This window comes from Camellia sinensis, chromosome 12, assembly GCF_055761805.1.
Source record: "Camellia sinensis isolate YWXY chromosome 12, ASM5576180v1, whole genome shotgun sequence".
Classification (NCBI taxonomy): domain Eukaryota; kingdom Viridiplantae; phylum Streptophyta; class Magnoliopsida; order Ericales; family Theaceae; genus Camellia; species Camellia sinensis.
The window spans coordinates 106,375,914-106,390,523 of NC_138972.1; the positions used below are offsets into that span (position 1 = coordinate 106,375,914).

At 35.1% G+C, this 14,610-nt stretch overlaps 1 protein-coding gene across 3 annotated transcripts; it reads right to left on the bottom strand.

Moving 5' to 3' along the window:
• Nucleotides 1-1,491: 1,491 nt before the first annotated feature.
• LOC114319236 (V-type proton ATPase subunit F) lies at nt 1,492-13,110 on the bottom strand. 3 transcript variants are annotated; one of them, XM_082899504.1, is made up of 6 exons: nt 12,856-13,010; nt 9,288-9,368; nt 8,387-8,498; nt 3,425-3,506; nt 2,596-2,678; nt 1,492-1,907 (listed from the first exon to the last, which is right to left on the bottom strand). In XM_082899504.1, the coding sequence occupies exons 3-6, from the start codon at nt 8,408-8,410 to the stop codon at nt 1,743-1,745; spliced, it is 354 nt and encodes a 117-aa protein (XP_082755630.1). In that variant the 5' UTR covers nt 8,411-8,498; nt 9,288-9,368; nt 12,856-13,010; the 3' UTR covers nt 1,492-1,742. The 3 variants fall into 3 exon arrangements, with proteins under 3 accessions (XP_082755630.1, XP_082755629.1, XP_082755631.1); XM_082899503.1 differs by lacking the exon at nt 8,387-8,498 and having other exon boundaries at nt 12,856-13,110; XM_082899505.1 differs by lacking the exons at nt 3,425-3,506; nt 8,387-8,498 and having other exon boundaries at nt 2,596-2,700; nt 12,856-13,110.
• Nucleotides 13,111-14,610: the final 1,500 nt, after the last annotated feature.

Below are 14,610 nucleotides of genomic sequence, written 5' to 3' on the forward strand. Positions count from 1 at the left end.
AGAGAGGAGAGAGAAAAAGTAATTGATTGATGTGTAAGAACGAGAAGTGATTTTGAAATTTTTTTGAGAAAAATCTCAAACCAAACAATTTTTTAAATTTTTTTTTCTAAAACTCATCTCTAAAACTCAAACCAAACAAACTATGTTAAAATAATTAAAAATCTAATTAAAATAGTTAACTTCTCAAATAAGGCTAAATATTTATTTTTTTTAAAGTTAATTTTGGAATAACACTACATAATTCAAAAATTAATTTTCTCAATGACAATTAATCAATTTTTGATATTGATTTTCAAATCATCTAATAATTTTGTTCATAAAAGTAAATTAAAACTCACTTTTCTTGTAATTTAAAAATAATATAGTTAATTTCACACTTTTGACATAACTCCCTCAAAATTTTATTTCACATCATACTTACACTTTTTTCATCAATAATTTATTAGTCGTATGATTGAAAATAATGATATTATCTCTTTCTTGCTAAAATGTATATTTATTTCAGTGTCTACTTACTATTGACTTTAGTTTCAGAAGTTTTAATCATACTAAAAGGGATATTACTGTAATTATGTCAAAAGTGTAAGACTGTCTGTATTTTCTTTAAATTTCAAGGGAAATGTGTGTAATTTATCCAAAAAAACAAAAGAAAGTATGAATTAAGATAATAGGGTTTGTGTCATTTTAGTATTTTACCCTCTTTCATCTTTAAAATTATCAATTTTGAATAATTATTCATTAAATCATTGGCATTAATTCATTAATATTTTTCTGACCAGATTTAAAAATATTTTTATATACATAATTTGTTTAATTTAATTGAATCTAAAAATAATAATTTGTCACAATTGATTTTTACTCTATGTTTTATTAAAGAGAGAGTCTACCATTCCAGATATAACAACTATCCAAATTTTTCTGGATATTGTCTTATGTGATAAAGATTAAATTAGTATAAATGTGGCGGCATATGCAAATGAATCTAAGTCATAAATTAATGTATCTGAGTAAAATTCATGACAAAATTTTTGAATAGTGTGTTTTATAGTAAAGATTGAATTGGTATTAGTGTAGAGGCCATATATAAATAAATGTAAATCGATATTTCCAAATAAAATTTCTAGGTTCATACTATTGATGTTCTTAAATATTTTTAAAACAACTTATTTTGTTACATGGTATGTCAATATCTATTTATTATGGGCAAAATGAATAAAAACTTTCAACCAATCGAGTGAGTCAACATATGTAACATTGTGGTAAAGATACTAATTAATAATTTAAATGAAATAAACACACACAGTTTTAAAAAATAATTTTTCAAATTCATAATTTGAATTAAGTAGTAGAGATTAATTTCATAAAATTTATCTCACAAAATAAGCATAGTGATGTCCATGTCATCACAAATCTTACTCAGGATTAGAGATTATGCCAGTTTGCTGCTTCTGAGTAGTAACTTGGGGTGAAACATATATCAAACATATGACATTTGAATCAATTTTCACTATAGATATAAATTTCCAATAAATGGTTTCATAAATATAGCTTATTTGAAATTACAATCAAGACCAACAGCTACGCCGCATCTTAAACAAGTTTCATGAAAAAAAGAAAAAGAAAACAAACAACTCAAGTGCAAAAAGATAAATGATTCAGGACACGATACGCAACTCAAGGGAAATGGTGCTGAAACATGATATAACAATGGGCGGAAATAAATCAACTATGTAGGTGAGAATTTAACGCCTCCCAGATGCCACTGATTCAGCAGAGAAGAGGTACTTCACTCGTGAAAGAACAGAATCATGTGTAGGATCGTAAGGATGGTCCTTGGAAGGAATCTCCAAAATTGCTGGCACTGGCTTATTGTAGCTATCCACTAGAAACCTTATCATGTTTGCAACCTGAAGATGAGCAGAGGGTGATGTTTTGTTTCAGAAATCAGATGAGAACTGAAAAGGCACAGCAATGCAAAATCCAAGTCCTCACTTGCCTCTTACTACCATTACTACTAACAAATGTGTGGGACTTGGTCATTCATCTGCTAATCAGCTTTTTGATAGTCAGGTTTTTTCAACTTATTTAAATTATTTATGCCCAATAAACTGTAAGCATAAGCAACACTAAACAATCTAACATAGACTTTCTAAATAAAATAAAAACTATAAGCAGCTTAGATAATTTGCACCAAATAGCCAGAATATTCTGAAACCCTGACTGTTGAGCAAACAGAAAAGTAAAAGTGAATTGTGACCTATGATAAGTGAATGTTATGTCACTAACGAAGTTAAAATTATAGCCATAATGGCCTGTAGCAAAGTCATTGACATTCACTAATTGCCAGAAAATAAATAAAACCCACTGTCAAATGCCATACGATATTAGTATGTGTAAAAAGTGCATGTTTAAAAATTCAATTTTTCCATGATGAAGAAGAAGAAACAAAGAGCATCTTATGGTTCTTGTGACATGTCTGATATGATATGGACTTTCACCATTTTAGTCAAATTTCTTAATTATCATATGCATAACCACAGAGAAGGAGCATATAAACCAATTCAAAAATTGACATTATAGAATAAACAAACTTACAAATTGACTGATCATCACTATTGCAATGTCCTCTCTTGTTGTGAACTCTTTGAATGCATCCTCAATTTGTTTCACCGTTGTTTCTAAACCATAATAAAATAATCTCTGTAAGCCAAGGTAAGAATATCCACAAATTCAATCAAATCAACACTGGAAAAGAGAAGGTTATATACATTGTGAAAAGGATAAAGAGAGAAAGAACAACATTTGGAATCTTATAACGTTCGTCCAAGCCCATACAGTTATCAAGTCAAGAAAAGAAAAAGAAAAAAGAAGTCCCCTTTCTCGTCAACTTAAAAGAAAATTTTGAATTTCCTTAAATCAACTTTTAGCTGTTCATCTTAAAGGAAGGTGTAACATGGCTGCCGCAGGGGAAAAAATCTACAACACAAAGGACCCTGGGTAACAGGTAGGTGAGCTTGACTGAGAGAGTGAATCCATTGTTGGGAAATGATAAAACTCACCAATAATCCAAATAGGGTATGCTGACCAACCAGTTGCATTGGGGATAGTTTTTCATATTGGAGGCTAGTATTAGCCATTTGTTCTAGTGAGAATCACTCTGAAGAAACAACTATCATCAAAAGCCATTTATATTATTACTGAGTTCAATCTTTCAGGTAAGAGGGATTGTTCATTCTTTTAGACTTTAGGGCCACCCAAAAACCAAAAGAAAAGGGAATGTTCATTCAAAAAAGTGGAACCAAAGGAAAAGTTAAAACAATGAACAAACAACTTCCTAAATAAATTATGGTTGATCATATAAATTATATGATATTACGCACAAAATATTAAAAAAATTCGTAACATTCATAGCTAAAAAACGTACTCGAGTCCACAATAAGATAATTTGTCTTCCTTCGCAAATCCACATTGCCTACTCCAGCCAGTAAAAATCCAGTTACTGTGTCCTACATCAGATAAGTTACAAATCTGTAAGAATTTATGTATTATTGATTGATGTTATTGATAGATATCTGATATGTTGTGTTGATTACAAGGATTCCTATTATATAGGAGAGGATTTGTGTAGTAGGTGAAGAGTAGGTGGTGGTAGGTGATGGTAAATGGGGGGTAGGTAATGGTAAATTTTAACAGCCCCCCGCAAACTCAAGGAGGATAGGAACTAACCAACTTGAGTTTGGAGAGAGTAACAAAACAAGAAAATACATAAAAATAAAAAAAGATAGGAGACACTGTATGGTCGTGTCAGACCGTTGGTGAAGGCACTGTATGGTGGTGTCATAACGGTGTAGAGGACACTGGATGGTGGTGTCATAACGTTGTAGAGGACACTGTATGGGGGTGTCATAACGTTGTAGAGGACACTGTATGGTGGTGTCATAACGTTGTAGAGGACACTGTATGCTAACCGGAATCAATGTCGGGACAGTTTATAGAGTCTTGTCGGACCCATGTAGAAACTAACCGGAATCAATGTCGGGACAGTTTACAGAGTCTTGTCGGACCCATGAAGGAGCTAACCGGAATCAATGTCGGGACAGTTTACAGAGTCTTGTCGGACCCTTAAAAAGTCGCACCCTCAAAAGGTGTGCCCAATCTTTCAAAAGGCGTGCCATCAAAAGGCGTGCCCAATCCATAAAAAGACGTGCCATCAAAAGGCGTGCCCAATCCATAAAAAGACGTGCCATCAAAAGGCGTGCCAAGTTGTCGGCGAGCGCCGAGCGACTCATGATGCGCGTGTCTGCCTCTTCGTCAAGGTCTTTATAAATCGAAGCGGAGGCTGAGGCTGAGGCAGAAAACCCGCTAAAAAACTCTGAAAAAAAACTCTTCGTGTTGCTGAGAGAGATAGTTCCTTTTGCTGAGAGAGTGTCTCTAAGAGCTGCAAATCTTGAAACACTCTGTAATACTCGGTTGCCCAGAAAATGGCCTCTTCGTCCCGTAGTCTGCTTACTCTCTTTCCAGACCTCAACGAGTCAACAAGAGAGATAACTGGTGCGGTGGCCCGTGAACCTCAACCAAACACCTCTGATTTTGCTCCGTTGAACTTTCCGATGCGGTCGGTGGAGCAAAAAATGGCGGTGCAAACTGATATTGAGGCCAATCAGTATACTCTGAAATCATGTGTGGAGACCATGACGGCGGTCACAAACTTGTCGCACCGGCTGCAAAGTAGAACAAATGAGGTGCAGCAGCTAAACGCCCAACTGGCTCTGCTCCAACGCATGTATAAGGATGCGCGAGCAGAGATAAGTGTGCTAAAGGCAGAAAACAAGGAGCTGAAGCGGAAGGCCACCGTGATGTTCCGATTTGGAGGTCCGCCATATGCGGCAGTGGAGGAGCAGGGAGGAGGCAACTTGCTTGGTGGTCTAGGAAGCAGCGAGGCTGGGCAGTCACGGGACAACCAAGAGAAAAACAAGAAAAAGAGACCCGCAGCAGAGTAGAGAAGAAAAATCCCTCTGTGGGTGCGGTTGTTTTGTTTTTTGTGTGTTTTTTTTTTTTTTTTTTTTTTTTTTGTGAATGTAAAATGGTGATCGGGGTGAGCCCCGAGATGAATAAAATGAGTTTGGTCTGCAGTCCGTCTTCGTCTGTTTTGTTGTTGTTTTTTTTTTTTTTTTTTTTTTTTTGTTTTGTTTTTTTTTTTAACTTTGAATATCAGAACAAATAAAAAAAAGGGAGATGTTTGTTTTGGAAGGGTAATCAAAATATATTTGTGGGTGTGTGTAAGGGTGGAGAAAAAGTGTCAAAGAGCACATGGAGTCTGAGTGGGTGCATAAGAAAAATAATAAAAGGAATGAGTGGAGAGAGGGTGTTATGTTTAAAGAAAAGAAGAGTGGTGGAATAATAAAATGGTTTTTTTTATTTTTTTTTTATTTTAATAATAATAATAATAATAATATATTAATTGAAGGCATGTGCGCTGGGAGACACAACCTTTGGAGAATCAACCCAAATGGCAAAGAACAGCTTGCCGAAGAAAGGGCCCCATGATTGATACCCACTGTTTATGGCATAGGAAACACCGGCCACTATACCCACCAAGTTAAAAATAAGGACTGTGGTGGGAGGGATGAGAAGAGACGTCCATTTGAAGAGGTGGGGTTGACGTGGCCGCCGGAGATGTTAGCTCCGATCGAGACGGCGACGAAAAGAGCAAAAACATGGACGATGGCAGCAGGGATGACGCCGGAGGGGGTGGTGCAGACGCTGGGGAGGCCGGAGGCGATGGCAGCAGAGATGACGCCGGAGGGGGTGGTGCAGACGCTGGGGAGGCCGGAGGCGCGTGCGTAGCCCTCGACTGTTAAATGTTCTTGATCTGCACCGGAACAACTCCATCGGCGGGAGAGATGTATTGCTGCTGCTGATGATACTGATGAGGCCATGATGTCGAGATCCAGATACGGATTAATATCAGCGAACAGATATTCCGAAGACTTGAGATCAGTACTGTTGTCGACGATCTTATGGTTCGGATTCGGAAGCAGCCACAACGCCGCTTCGGATTCGGGAAGAGGAGATTGGTGCACTGGTATGTGGGTGAAAAGTATGAAGGAAGGAAGGAGAGAGAGAATTAGAAAATTTGGGTTTGTCCGGCGGACGGCCAAGGCGAGGCTGCCGCCCGCCGGTGAAGCGGAATCACTAAGTTCTTAACTTGGCTCTGATACCATGTAAGAATTTATGTATTATTGATTGATGTTATTGATAGATATCTGATATGTTGTGTTGATTACAAGGATTCCTATTATATAGGAGAGGATTTGTGTAGTAGGTGAGGAGTAGGTGAGGGTAGGTGAGGAGTAGGTGGTGGTAGGTGATGGTAAATGGGGGGTAGGTAATGGTAAATTTTAACAAAATCAGATAAACTCTAACAGTAGGAGGACCATTTCAGGAGACATCTTAAAGAACTCAACAATGATAACACGCTGACACAAAGATGAAACAATGAGCAAATTGAAACATAGCTGATGATAGATGTATGAGCAACTTGCCAAGCCATATGATTAATAATGTATCTACAATCTACATTTATCCCATCATGAAATCATAAAGAGAAGAGATAAAATAAATCAACCCCACAGACTGACAGAGTACTTGCGGCATGCTAGTTTGCACTTGAACATTAGAGAGAGAGAGAGAAAGATTAAGGCTCCATTCAATTTAGTTTTTAAAAAGAGTTTTGAGTTGTATTTTGAAAGATAAGTAATTGAAAAGAGTTTTGAAAATTGAAAATTTGTTTGGTTATATGTGTGAAAATAGTTTTGGGATGATTTGTAGTTTATTTTTTTAATTTTTTTTAGTTGAATAGATGGGTGTGAGAAATTTGATTGATTGATATGCAGAATGTGAGAGAATGAGAGAGAAGAGAGAGAAAAAAAATTTGAAAGGAGTTTTGAAAGTCGGTTAACCAAACATGTTTTTTGCTTTTTTGATCCAAAAGTTAATTTGGAAACTAAACCAACAGTACCTAAGACATTCATAACCACTTCCTCTATGTAGAAGGGTCGTACTTGAAATTTGAACATACCACCAAAATTGCCTTGGCGGGAAGAACACTTTTGAAAAGGGAAATGGGCAAAATTCTAACAAAAATGGGTCAAAAGCAAACCGCAAATAGTCTGTGAACCAACCCATATGAGAACCATTGCAGGAACCGCAAGGCCACCCCAAAAGGAGAGGTGAAACTAACTGAGGTAAGACTTGCTGAGGTGAGACCAACTAAGAGAAGACTTACCGAAGTGCAAACAGCTGAGGGAAGACTTACTGAGGTACAACCAGCTGAGGTGAGACCAACCGAGGCACAACTAGCCGAAGTGAGACCAGCTGAGGCAAAACCCTCTGCGAGAAAAGCCCTTGAGGTAAATTAAGTTCCTGAGGTGCCCCCTAAGGGCCAAGGTCCCCTTAGAGCTGATAGCAGGCTCAGGGTATCAAAATGACATAATTCAGAACCACAACTCTCATGAAGATGCAGAATGCGAGATATGAAAGTTAGGAGTCTCCTTCCCATAAAATTATCCAGGCCAAAGGAGCCTACCCCGGTCAAGATGGCAAGACCCAGGAAGTCCATGAGGTATAGTCTAGTTGATACAAGGCTACACTATGATACTTTACCAGGATGTTGGGGAGCTTGTGGCTTGGTGGCTAAGAGTAGGGGTTTGCTGAAGTAGTTGCGAGTTTGGCTGATACAGGCTACATTTCCCAAGTAAGGTTTTACCGGGTGACGTCTTACCAAATGAGTTCCTAGTGAGAGACTTAGGTAGTGCCTAAAGGGAAAGACAAAGGGAAGCACGTACTCACCGAGGCGTTGCATCTAGGGAAAGGAATATGCCCACGTGATCTCTGAGACAGGTAGCATCACCCTATTAGCCACTTGGCCACTTGTGAGCCAGGGAAACGCCTACAAATAGGAGTCATTTCCCACATCTCTAGGGTGATGATTTGGGGATTCCCATAAGCTTGAGAGACTCTTTGGGATCCTCGTAGCCTGATGAGAGTGAAACTGGCAAAAAGAGGGAGCCTCGCCACTGCCATTACCTTTCCTGATTTGCTTGCCCTGCTCTCACCCAGCGACTCTCTCCTCTGTCCCCTGCTTACTATTCAGATTACTTGCCTCACTGATGATACATATTGTTGTATGAACACCATACATTTTCCGACCTCCTACACTCCAACACAGTCGACTACCCTATAACACATGAACGTAATTGCTATGAGCAACTAAAATCATGCAGTAAATTATGTAGTTAAGACCATTCAACTTGGCTTATTTGAGGTCAATTGAAAAGGATTTGAAGCCAAATGGACATAGCTTTTCAGGTTCATAGGCTCATACCCTCATAATACATCTTCTGCACATGGGCAACTGTGAGAGCCAAGTTTTGTTCTCACTAACTCAGCCACAGCACATTTGCAACTCCAGTTTAGAAAATGACGGTTGATGAGGACTGCATGAAAGAAAAAAAATTGTGCAATGAAAGGATAACTCATAAAGAGAAGCCCTCAACAAGTCACACTCACCAAATCTTCTTTTGAAAGAAAAAACTTGTGCTGTCTTTATTACGTGAAGAAAGATAACCACAAACTCAATCGAGCAAAATATTAAGCTGGCACAACGACAAGATACGCCACAAGGTAGCATCTTTTGTAAATAGAAATGACAACAAACTCAATCAAGTAAAAAATAAAACTAGCCTAATGCGAAGATATGCCACAAGAGAGCACATATATTTTTGTAAAATTAAATAAAATAAAGGAGTCACATACCACATAAAATTCATCAACTTTAGCATATTTTAAACAATGGCAGACCCAACACGGCAACACACCTTAGCATATTCCACTTCTCTCTCTCTCTCTCTCTCTCTCTCTCTCTCTCTCTCTCTCTCTCTCTCTCTCCTTGACAGAATGTTTGAGTATATATTGCAAATAAAAACAACCACCGATCTATATCAAATGATTCTATAATCATCAAATCTTTCAGTTTTATTTTATTCTACATATAAACCCAAGTAGAAATCTCTACAAGACAAACATAATGCAGATACTCTAAACACTGAGATTCTAAAACCTTTTCCTTCAATTTTTCTGCTATGCACTAATATTCTAAAAAAAAAGTATGATAACCACATTAAAACTATAATGAATATTAGTATCTAAAACAATTATATTCAGAAACATCTACGGCATATAATTTCACTACTAAAGCACATAGACAGCAAGTGCAAGATTCTTACCTCATCAGCAATCATAGCAATGAGTGCTGAGTTTCTTGAAGGAATTTGAGCTTTGTTGGCCATTCAAATAAATAATAAAAACTACAAAAGGAAAATTTATGAGAATGTCAGATATTGCTGTGAATAACTCACGTAAAAACTCAAGCTAAAAGCTAAACATAGAAAATGTGCTAAAGTCATATTGTACATCCAATGAAAAAGAAGCACTTTAGAAAATAAATGTGAAGGCATGCAAGTGCATCACTTCAAAACTCAAGCTAAAAGCTAAACATAGAAAATGTGCTAGAGTCATATTGTACATCCAATGAAAAAGAAGCACTTTAGAAAATAACATGTGAAGGCATGCAAGTGCGATTCTTTGCACAAAATAAAGTGTATAGGCATGAAAGTGCATTGCCATAGATGATTTTTGAGCAAAGCACCAAATAGCCATGAAAAAGAGGTGTCAACAATCCATAATAGATGAATCCCCTGCAGTTCTGGCATATTCAGAAACTTTATTCTATTTGCTCTGGAAAATTATATCTGTTTGGTTCAAAGCCAAAATCAATAACTTAGTTTTTATCAAAACAAAGTTTGTTTTTATTTAAACATACTATGAAAGTTGTTTGTATACAATTGTGGGTGGGAGAGAGACTTGAAGAGGGATAGAGAGGAGGGAAAAAAAATGATATTAGAATGCAACATTTAAAGAAAAATTGTGAATTTATTTGGCATATTTGTGTAGAACAAAATAAAGAATAAAATAAAATTTTCCATAGTAGTAATTTTTATTTTATTTTTTTTGATAAATAAAAATTAAATAAATTTCCATAGTAGTAAAGTTGATGAGTTTTAGTACATATCATGTTGGGAATCAAGAAAGAGGTGGATTGAAGACGAATATTAGGAGCAAGAAAAATCAACTGAACGATTACGGATTTGATTAGGAACTTTAGGAGATTTAGGTCCTGTTTGGTGGAGCTTTTTTTTAAGTTAAAAGCTGATAATCAGAAAGCAGAAGCTAAAAGCACCCCTATCCCAACTTCCAAATGATCAGTTTTTTTCAGCTTATTTACGCTATTTTTGTCTAATAAACTATAAGTAGAAGTTGCACCAAACAGTCTGGCACAAACTCCCAAATCAAAATAAGTTATAATCACCCCCAAAAACTGTAACAAACAGTCCCTTAGTCTTATTAGGATGTTGATTCTATTTTTTGACTTATTTCTAGTTTATTTTCCCTTACTATATAACGCTTTTAAGCTTATATGTGGTGTTGCATCACTTCACCTACAAATTAATTGGAGAAACAAGGAGTAGAACTATTGAACAGCTATGTAAATATGAATTATAATGTCAAATAGGAGAAAATTGTGTATGTGTGTGTGTGTGTGTGTGTAAATAGAAAGCATTAAAAATCTAGATCCACAATCTGTCGGCAAATTCAACCCTTTCCCCACAAATCTAATTGGAAATTTCAAACCAAAAACCTAAAGAAACCTTCCATGCCAAAACCCAATAGAAACATATATATATATGTATACATATTTTTGAAAACAACAGCAATCTGTCACCAAACTAAAAACCATAACAAACCCTAGATCATGATCTGATATATAAGCCGCATGCCTGCAATCACCAGGTATGAATGGGAATGCAAAGTTCAGCTTATGGTGGCCAATCACTAGTGTGATGAGAAGAAGCTTATCGTGAGCAAGTGGATTTTTAAGTGAGAGTAACACGAGTAAAGGAGGGTGACCATTGGTTCGATGGTAAAAACCTAAGCCTAATAACCTTGAGGTTATGGGTTCAAGTTTCGGGGCAACTTCTTTGTGCCCTATGCCAAAGGTTAGATATGTACTCAATCTTTTCCTTCCCAAACACAAATTAATGTTTACTAATTGGGTTTTTTAGTAACACAAGTAATGAAGAACTACCTCCCCCGTGTTTCGCATGTGTCCTCATTTCCACCCATAATAAGGGAAGTTACCAAACAAAAGACACAATTTCAACAAACTAGTTTTGGGGTTTACCAACAACCCTTTATAAGAAGCTTTGTTCTATAGAATTAGACATTGCGGATACTTTCTTTTTTTTTTAGTCAGATTCTATGTATACTTGAATACTCCATCATCATCGATCTCTCCCTAATAAGAGTAGATCTGTTATTTCAAAATTGAAAACTCCAATTCTTTCTACCTATAATAGACAAACATACACATACATATACATGCATATACATATGCGGAAAATTATTAGGTACTCCAGGAGTATCGCGTGGCTATACTCCCTCACTAATCATCGTTCATTATGCCCCTCTTATTTCTTAATTACCCAGCACAATATCAAATACCTCACTTTCTCCACCAATTATACTACCAAGAAGTACGACATGGTTGTACTCCCGAACTACCCAATAATCACTCTACATATGCATACATGTGTATATATATTGTATACACTCATAATGAACAATTTTGTTTTTTGATAAGTTAACAGTCAATATTGGTCAATGCTATGTTACCTAAAACATGGATCATTCTGGTATATGAAACTAGAATGGGAACGTGGTATGCCACATACTCTAAAATGTGGTACTATACTATACTTAAAAATTTAAGATATATGTAGAGAAATTTTCTTTTAACTATTAGGCATCCAATAAAATGTATTTTTAATTTTCTTTTCCATTTTTGATATTTTTGTCCTGTGAAAACTTAACTCGCTTTATATTTTAATTCATTATATTTGATTTTTTTTCCTCTTAAGAAAATATTTAAGGAAATATATTGGAAAAAAAAATTTGTGATCATTTTGGATCACTAAATTTACTGTTTTAGAATAGAAGTGTACCATGTTTCGGAACGAACGTACCAATACATAATTTGCTAGGGTATTAACGTTTTCTAGTAACACAGAGTCAATGTACATCCGCGTATTCACACACACACACACACAACAACAACAACAACAACATAATACTTGGGGAAGTGTAGATTTGAAACACCAGAACTCAGTAGGGCATTACACTAAGAAGAGGGCATAACTCAGATCAAGTAATGGCAAAGTGCATCTGTAAGTTGGATTATGGACCGAGGGTCTAAGCGCAACAGAGCTAAAGATGATCAAGGCTTTCTTTATGTTTTTCCCTTCATTTTTCAGAGACTGCTTAAACTATTGTTTTCTTTAAAACATGCTTAGATCTTCGATTAGGGTACAAATTTGTGAAACATAAGGAAAAGAAAAGGAATTTGTGAATGAAATATTTTCACAAATCCCATCCTTTTTCTTTTTTTTTTAATAAATTTAAATATTTAAATACGGCCATAAGAAATCGGGTTTTCAACATACAGGAGAGACAAGAGTATCAAAATTTTCAACACTACAAAAAAGAAAGCGAAAATCCTGTATGTTCAACCAATTAACTGTAAATTAATCACAATTGTAAGCACATATAAAAGAATGATAAAAAATTGGAATAAATTCATAGGAACACGCATTCGACAAACAAGAAGGTTTGATTTGAATCTACAACATTGGATTTAAAACAAACAAACAAATAAAACAACGAATTTCAGAGGCAAACCTGTCGTTTCGATTGTTGTACTCGCCTCTGATTGCTCGAAAATCAACAAGAGCGAGTGAGCGAGCGAGCCAACTTCAACTGATCAATCGATCCAGAGAAAGAGAGTAACCGAACGACAGCGTCTGGGATACCCTTGGGCAAATGATTATGGAACTGTTTTTATATTAGGACTTTGCCCCTAAATTCTGGTCTAATTCCCACTTTGGTTGTTACATTTTTTTTTTAATTTTATTCCTAAAATTGTCTAATTTTCTCAATGTGATCTAATTAGCAATTGATATTTGGGCAAGTTCGAAAGTTACAATCCGGCAAAAAAAAAATTTAAAAATTTAAAAATTTAAAAAAAAAAAAGAAAGAGTCAAGGTAGTGTTTGGTAGAGTTTTATAATTTGATAATAGAATTGTATTTTGAATTTGTAAGTTTTGAAATTATGATTTGACTGTGAAAATTTTGTTTGGTTATGAGTTTTGAACAGAGTTTTAAATTGAGTTTGAATTAAGTGATGTGACATATGATATTTGATACAAAAATTTACAATTTATAAATAAATACACAACTCAAAATTATATTCATAACTTATAACCAAATACATAACCCAAAATTTTATTCAAAACTCATAAAAAATTTCACAAATATTTTTTTTTAATATAAAAATAATAGGTGAAAAAATATATATATAAGAAAAAAAACCGAACACTGTTCCGGTCAACTGGTCAAACGACCAATAAGATATCCTGTGGAATGACCAGTTAGTCCAAATTTTCCTGCCTTGGAAAGAGTTTTCAAAAATGAATATAGAATTAATTTTTAAAAACACTAAACAAACACCACACTTAAAAATGAGTGTGAAACTATATTTTGAAAATTTCAACAAACAGAGCCACCTTTAGCATATTTAACTTTGGTGGTTTAAGTAGTAGCTAAATTACTAAACGTATTGCTATATTTTAATAATAAATAGTGTTAACAAACTAAAATTTAACAAATGTTGTAAATCAGATCCAAAAAAAAAACAAATGTTGTAAATGTTATTTTTTCTGTTTTTCCCAAATAAAAAATATTATACACAGATCAAATCTTTAAAACAGGGTGACAAAAGAAGTTGCCAAATTTTATGCCAAATTTAATTTGCAATGTTCAAATCTAAGAGTTTCTTTGCTTTAAACCAATAGTAGGAAGCTCAACTTTTTTTTTTTCTCTCTCCAACAACCAAAGCTACCATATATTAATAGGAGTAGCTTCCAGACGGAAGGGTGTTGTTGGACTCGTGGGGGCTCAATCGTTCAATATGTAAAACTCATCGAGTACTAGATGCTGTAAAAAATCACGTAAATCAGATATCGATAACTATGTGATCAAATTAGTTTTGTATAAAAAAAAAATGACAGTGAACAAATTATCTATTGACAGAAAACTGATCCAATAAGATAGCTATCGATATCCAATCAACGTGATTTTTTACAGGCATATAATACTCGACGAGTTTTACACATTGAACGGTTCAAATTATCGAAACGAGACGCATGATAGACCCCCACAAGCCCAACAACGTTCGATCTAGGATTGGAGGAAAGGTGCTGCCCACTAGTACTTTTTTTAACTTATTTTAAATTTAGCTCAAGGTTTATCTATATATAAATTTTGACAAGGCCCATTTATCTCTGCATCTCCCATGGAAAGACTCACATATAACATTTTAATTCCATATCATGTTAAAAATAAATAAATAAAAAGTCATTCCATACAACATATAAC

Excerpts from the sequence above, each read along its gene's own strand:
- LOC114319236 (XM_082899503.1), bottom strand. The coding sequence starts at position 9,350 with ATGGCCAACAAAGCTCAAATTCCTTCAAGAAACTCAGCACTCATTGCT. Across the intron at positions 3,507-9,287 it reads TTGCTATGATTGCTGATGAG|GACACAGTAACTGGATTTTT; the intron begins GTAAGAATCTTG and ends TATCTGATGTAG. Across the intron at positions 2,679-3,424 it reads TTATCTTATTGTGGACTCGA|AAACAACGGTGAAACAAATT; the intron begins GTACGTTTTTTA and ends ATTATGGTTTAG.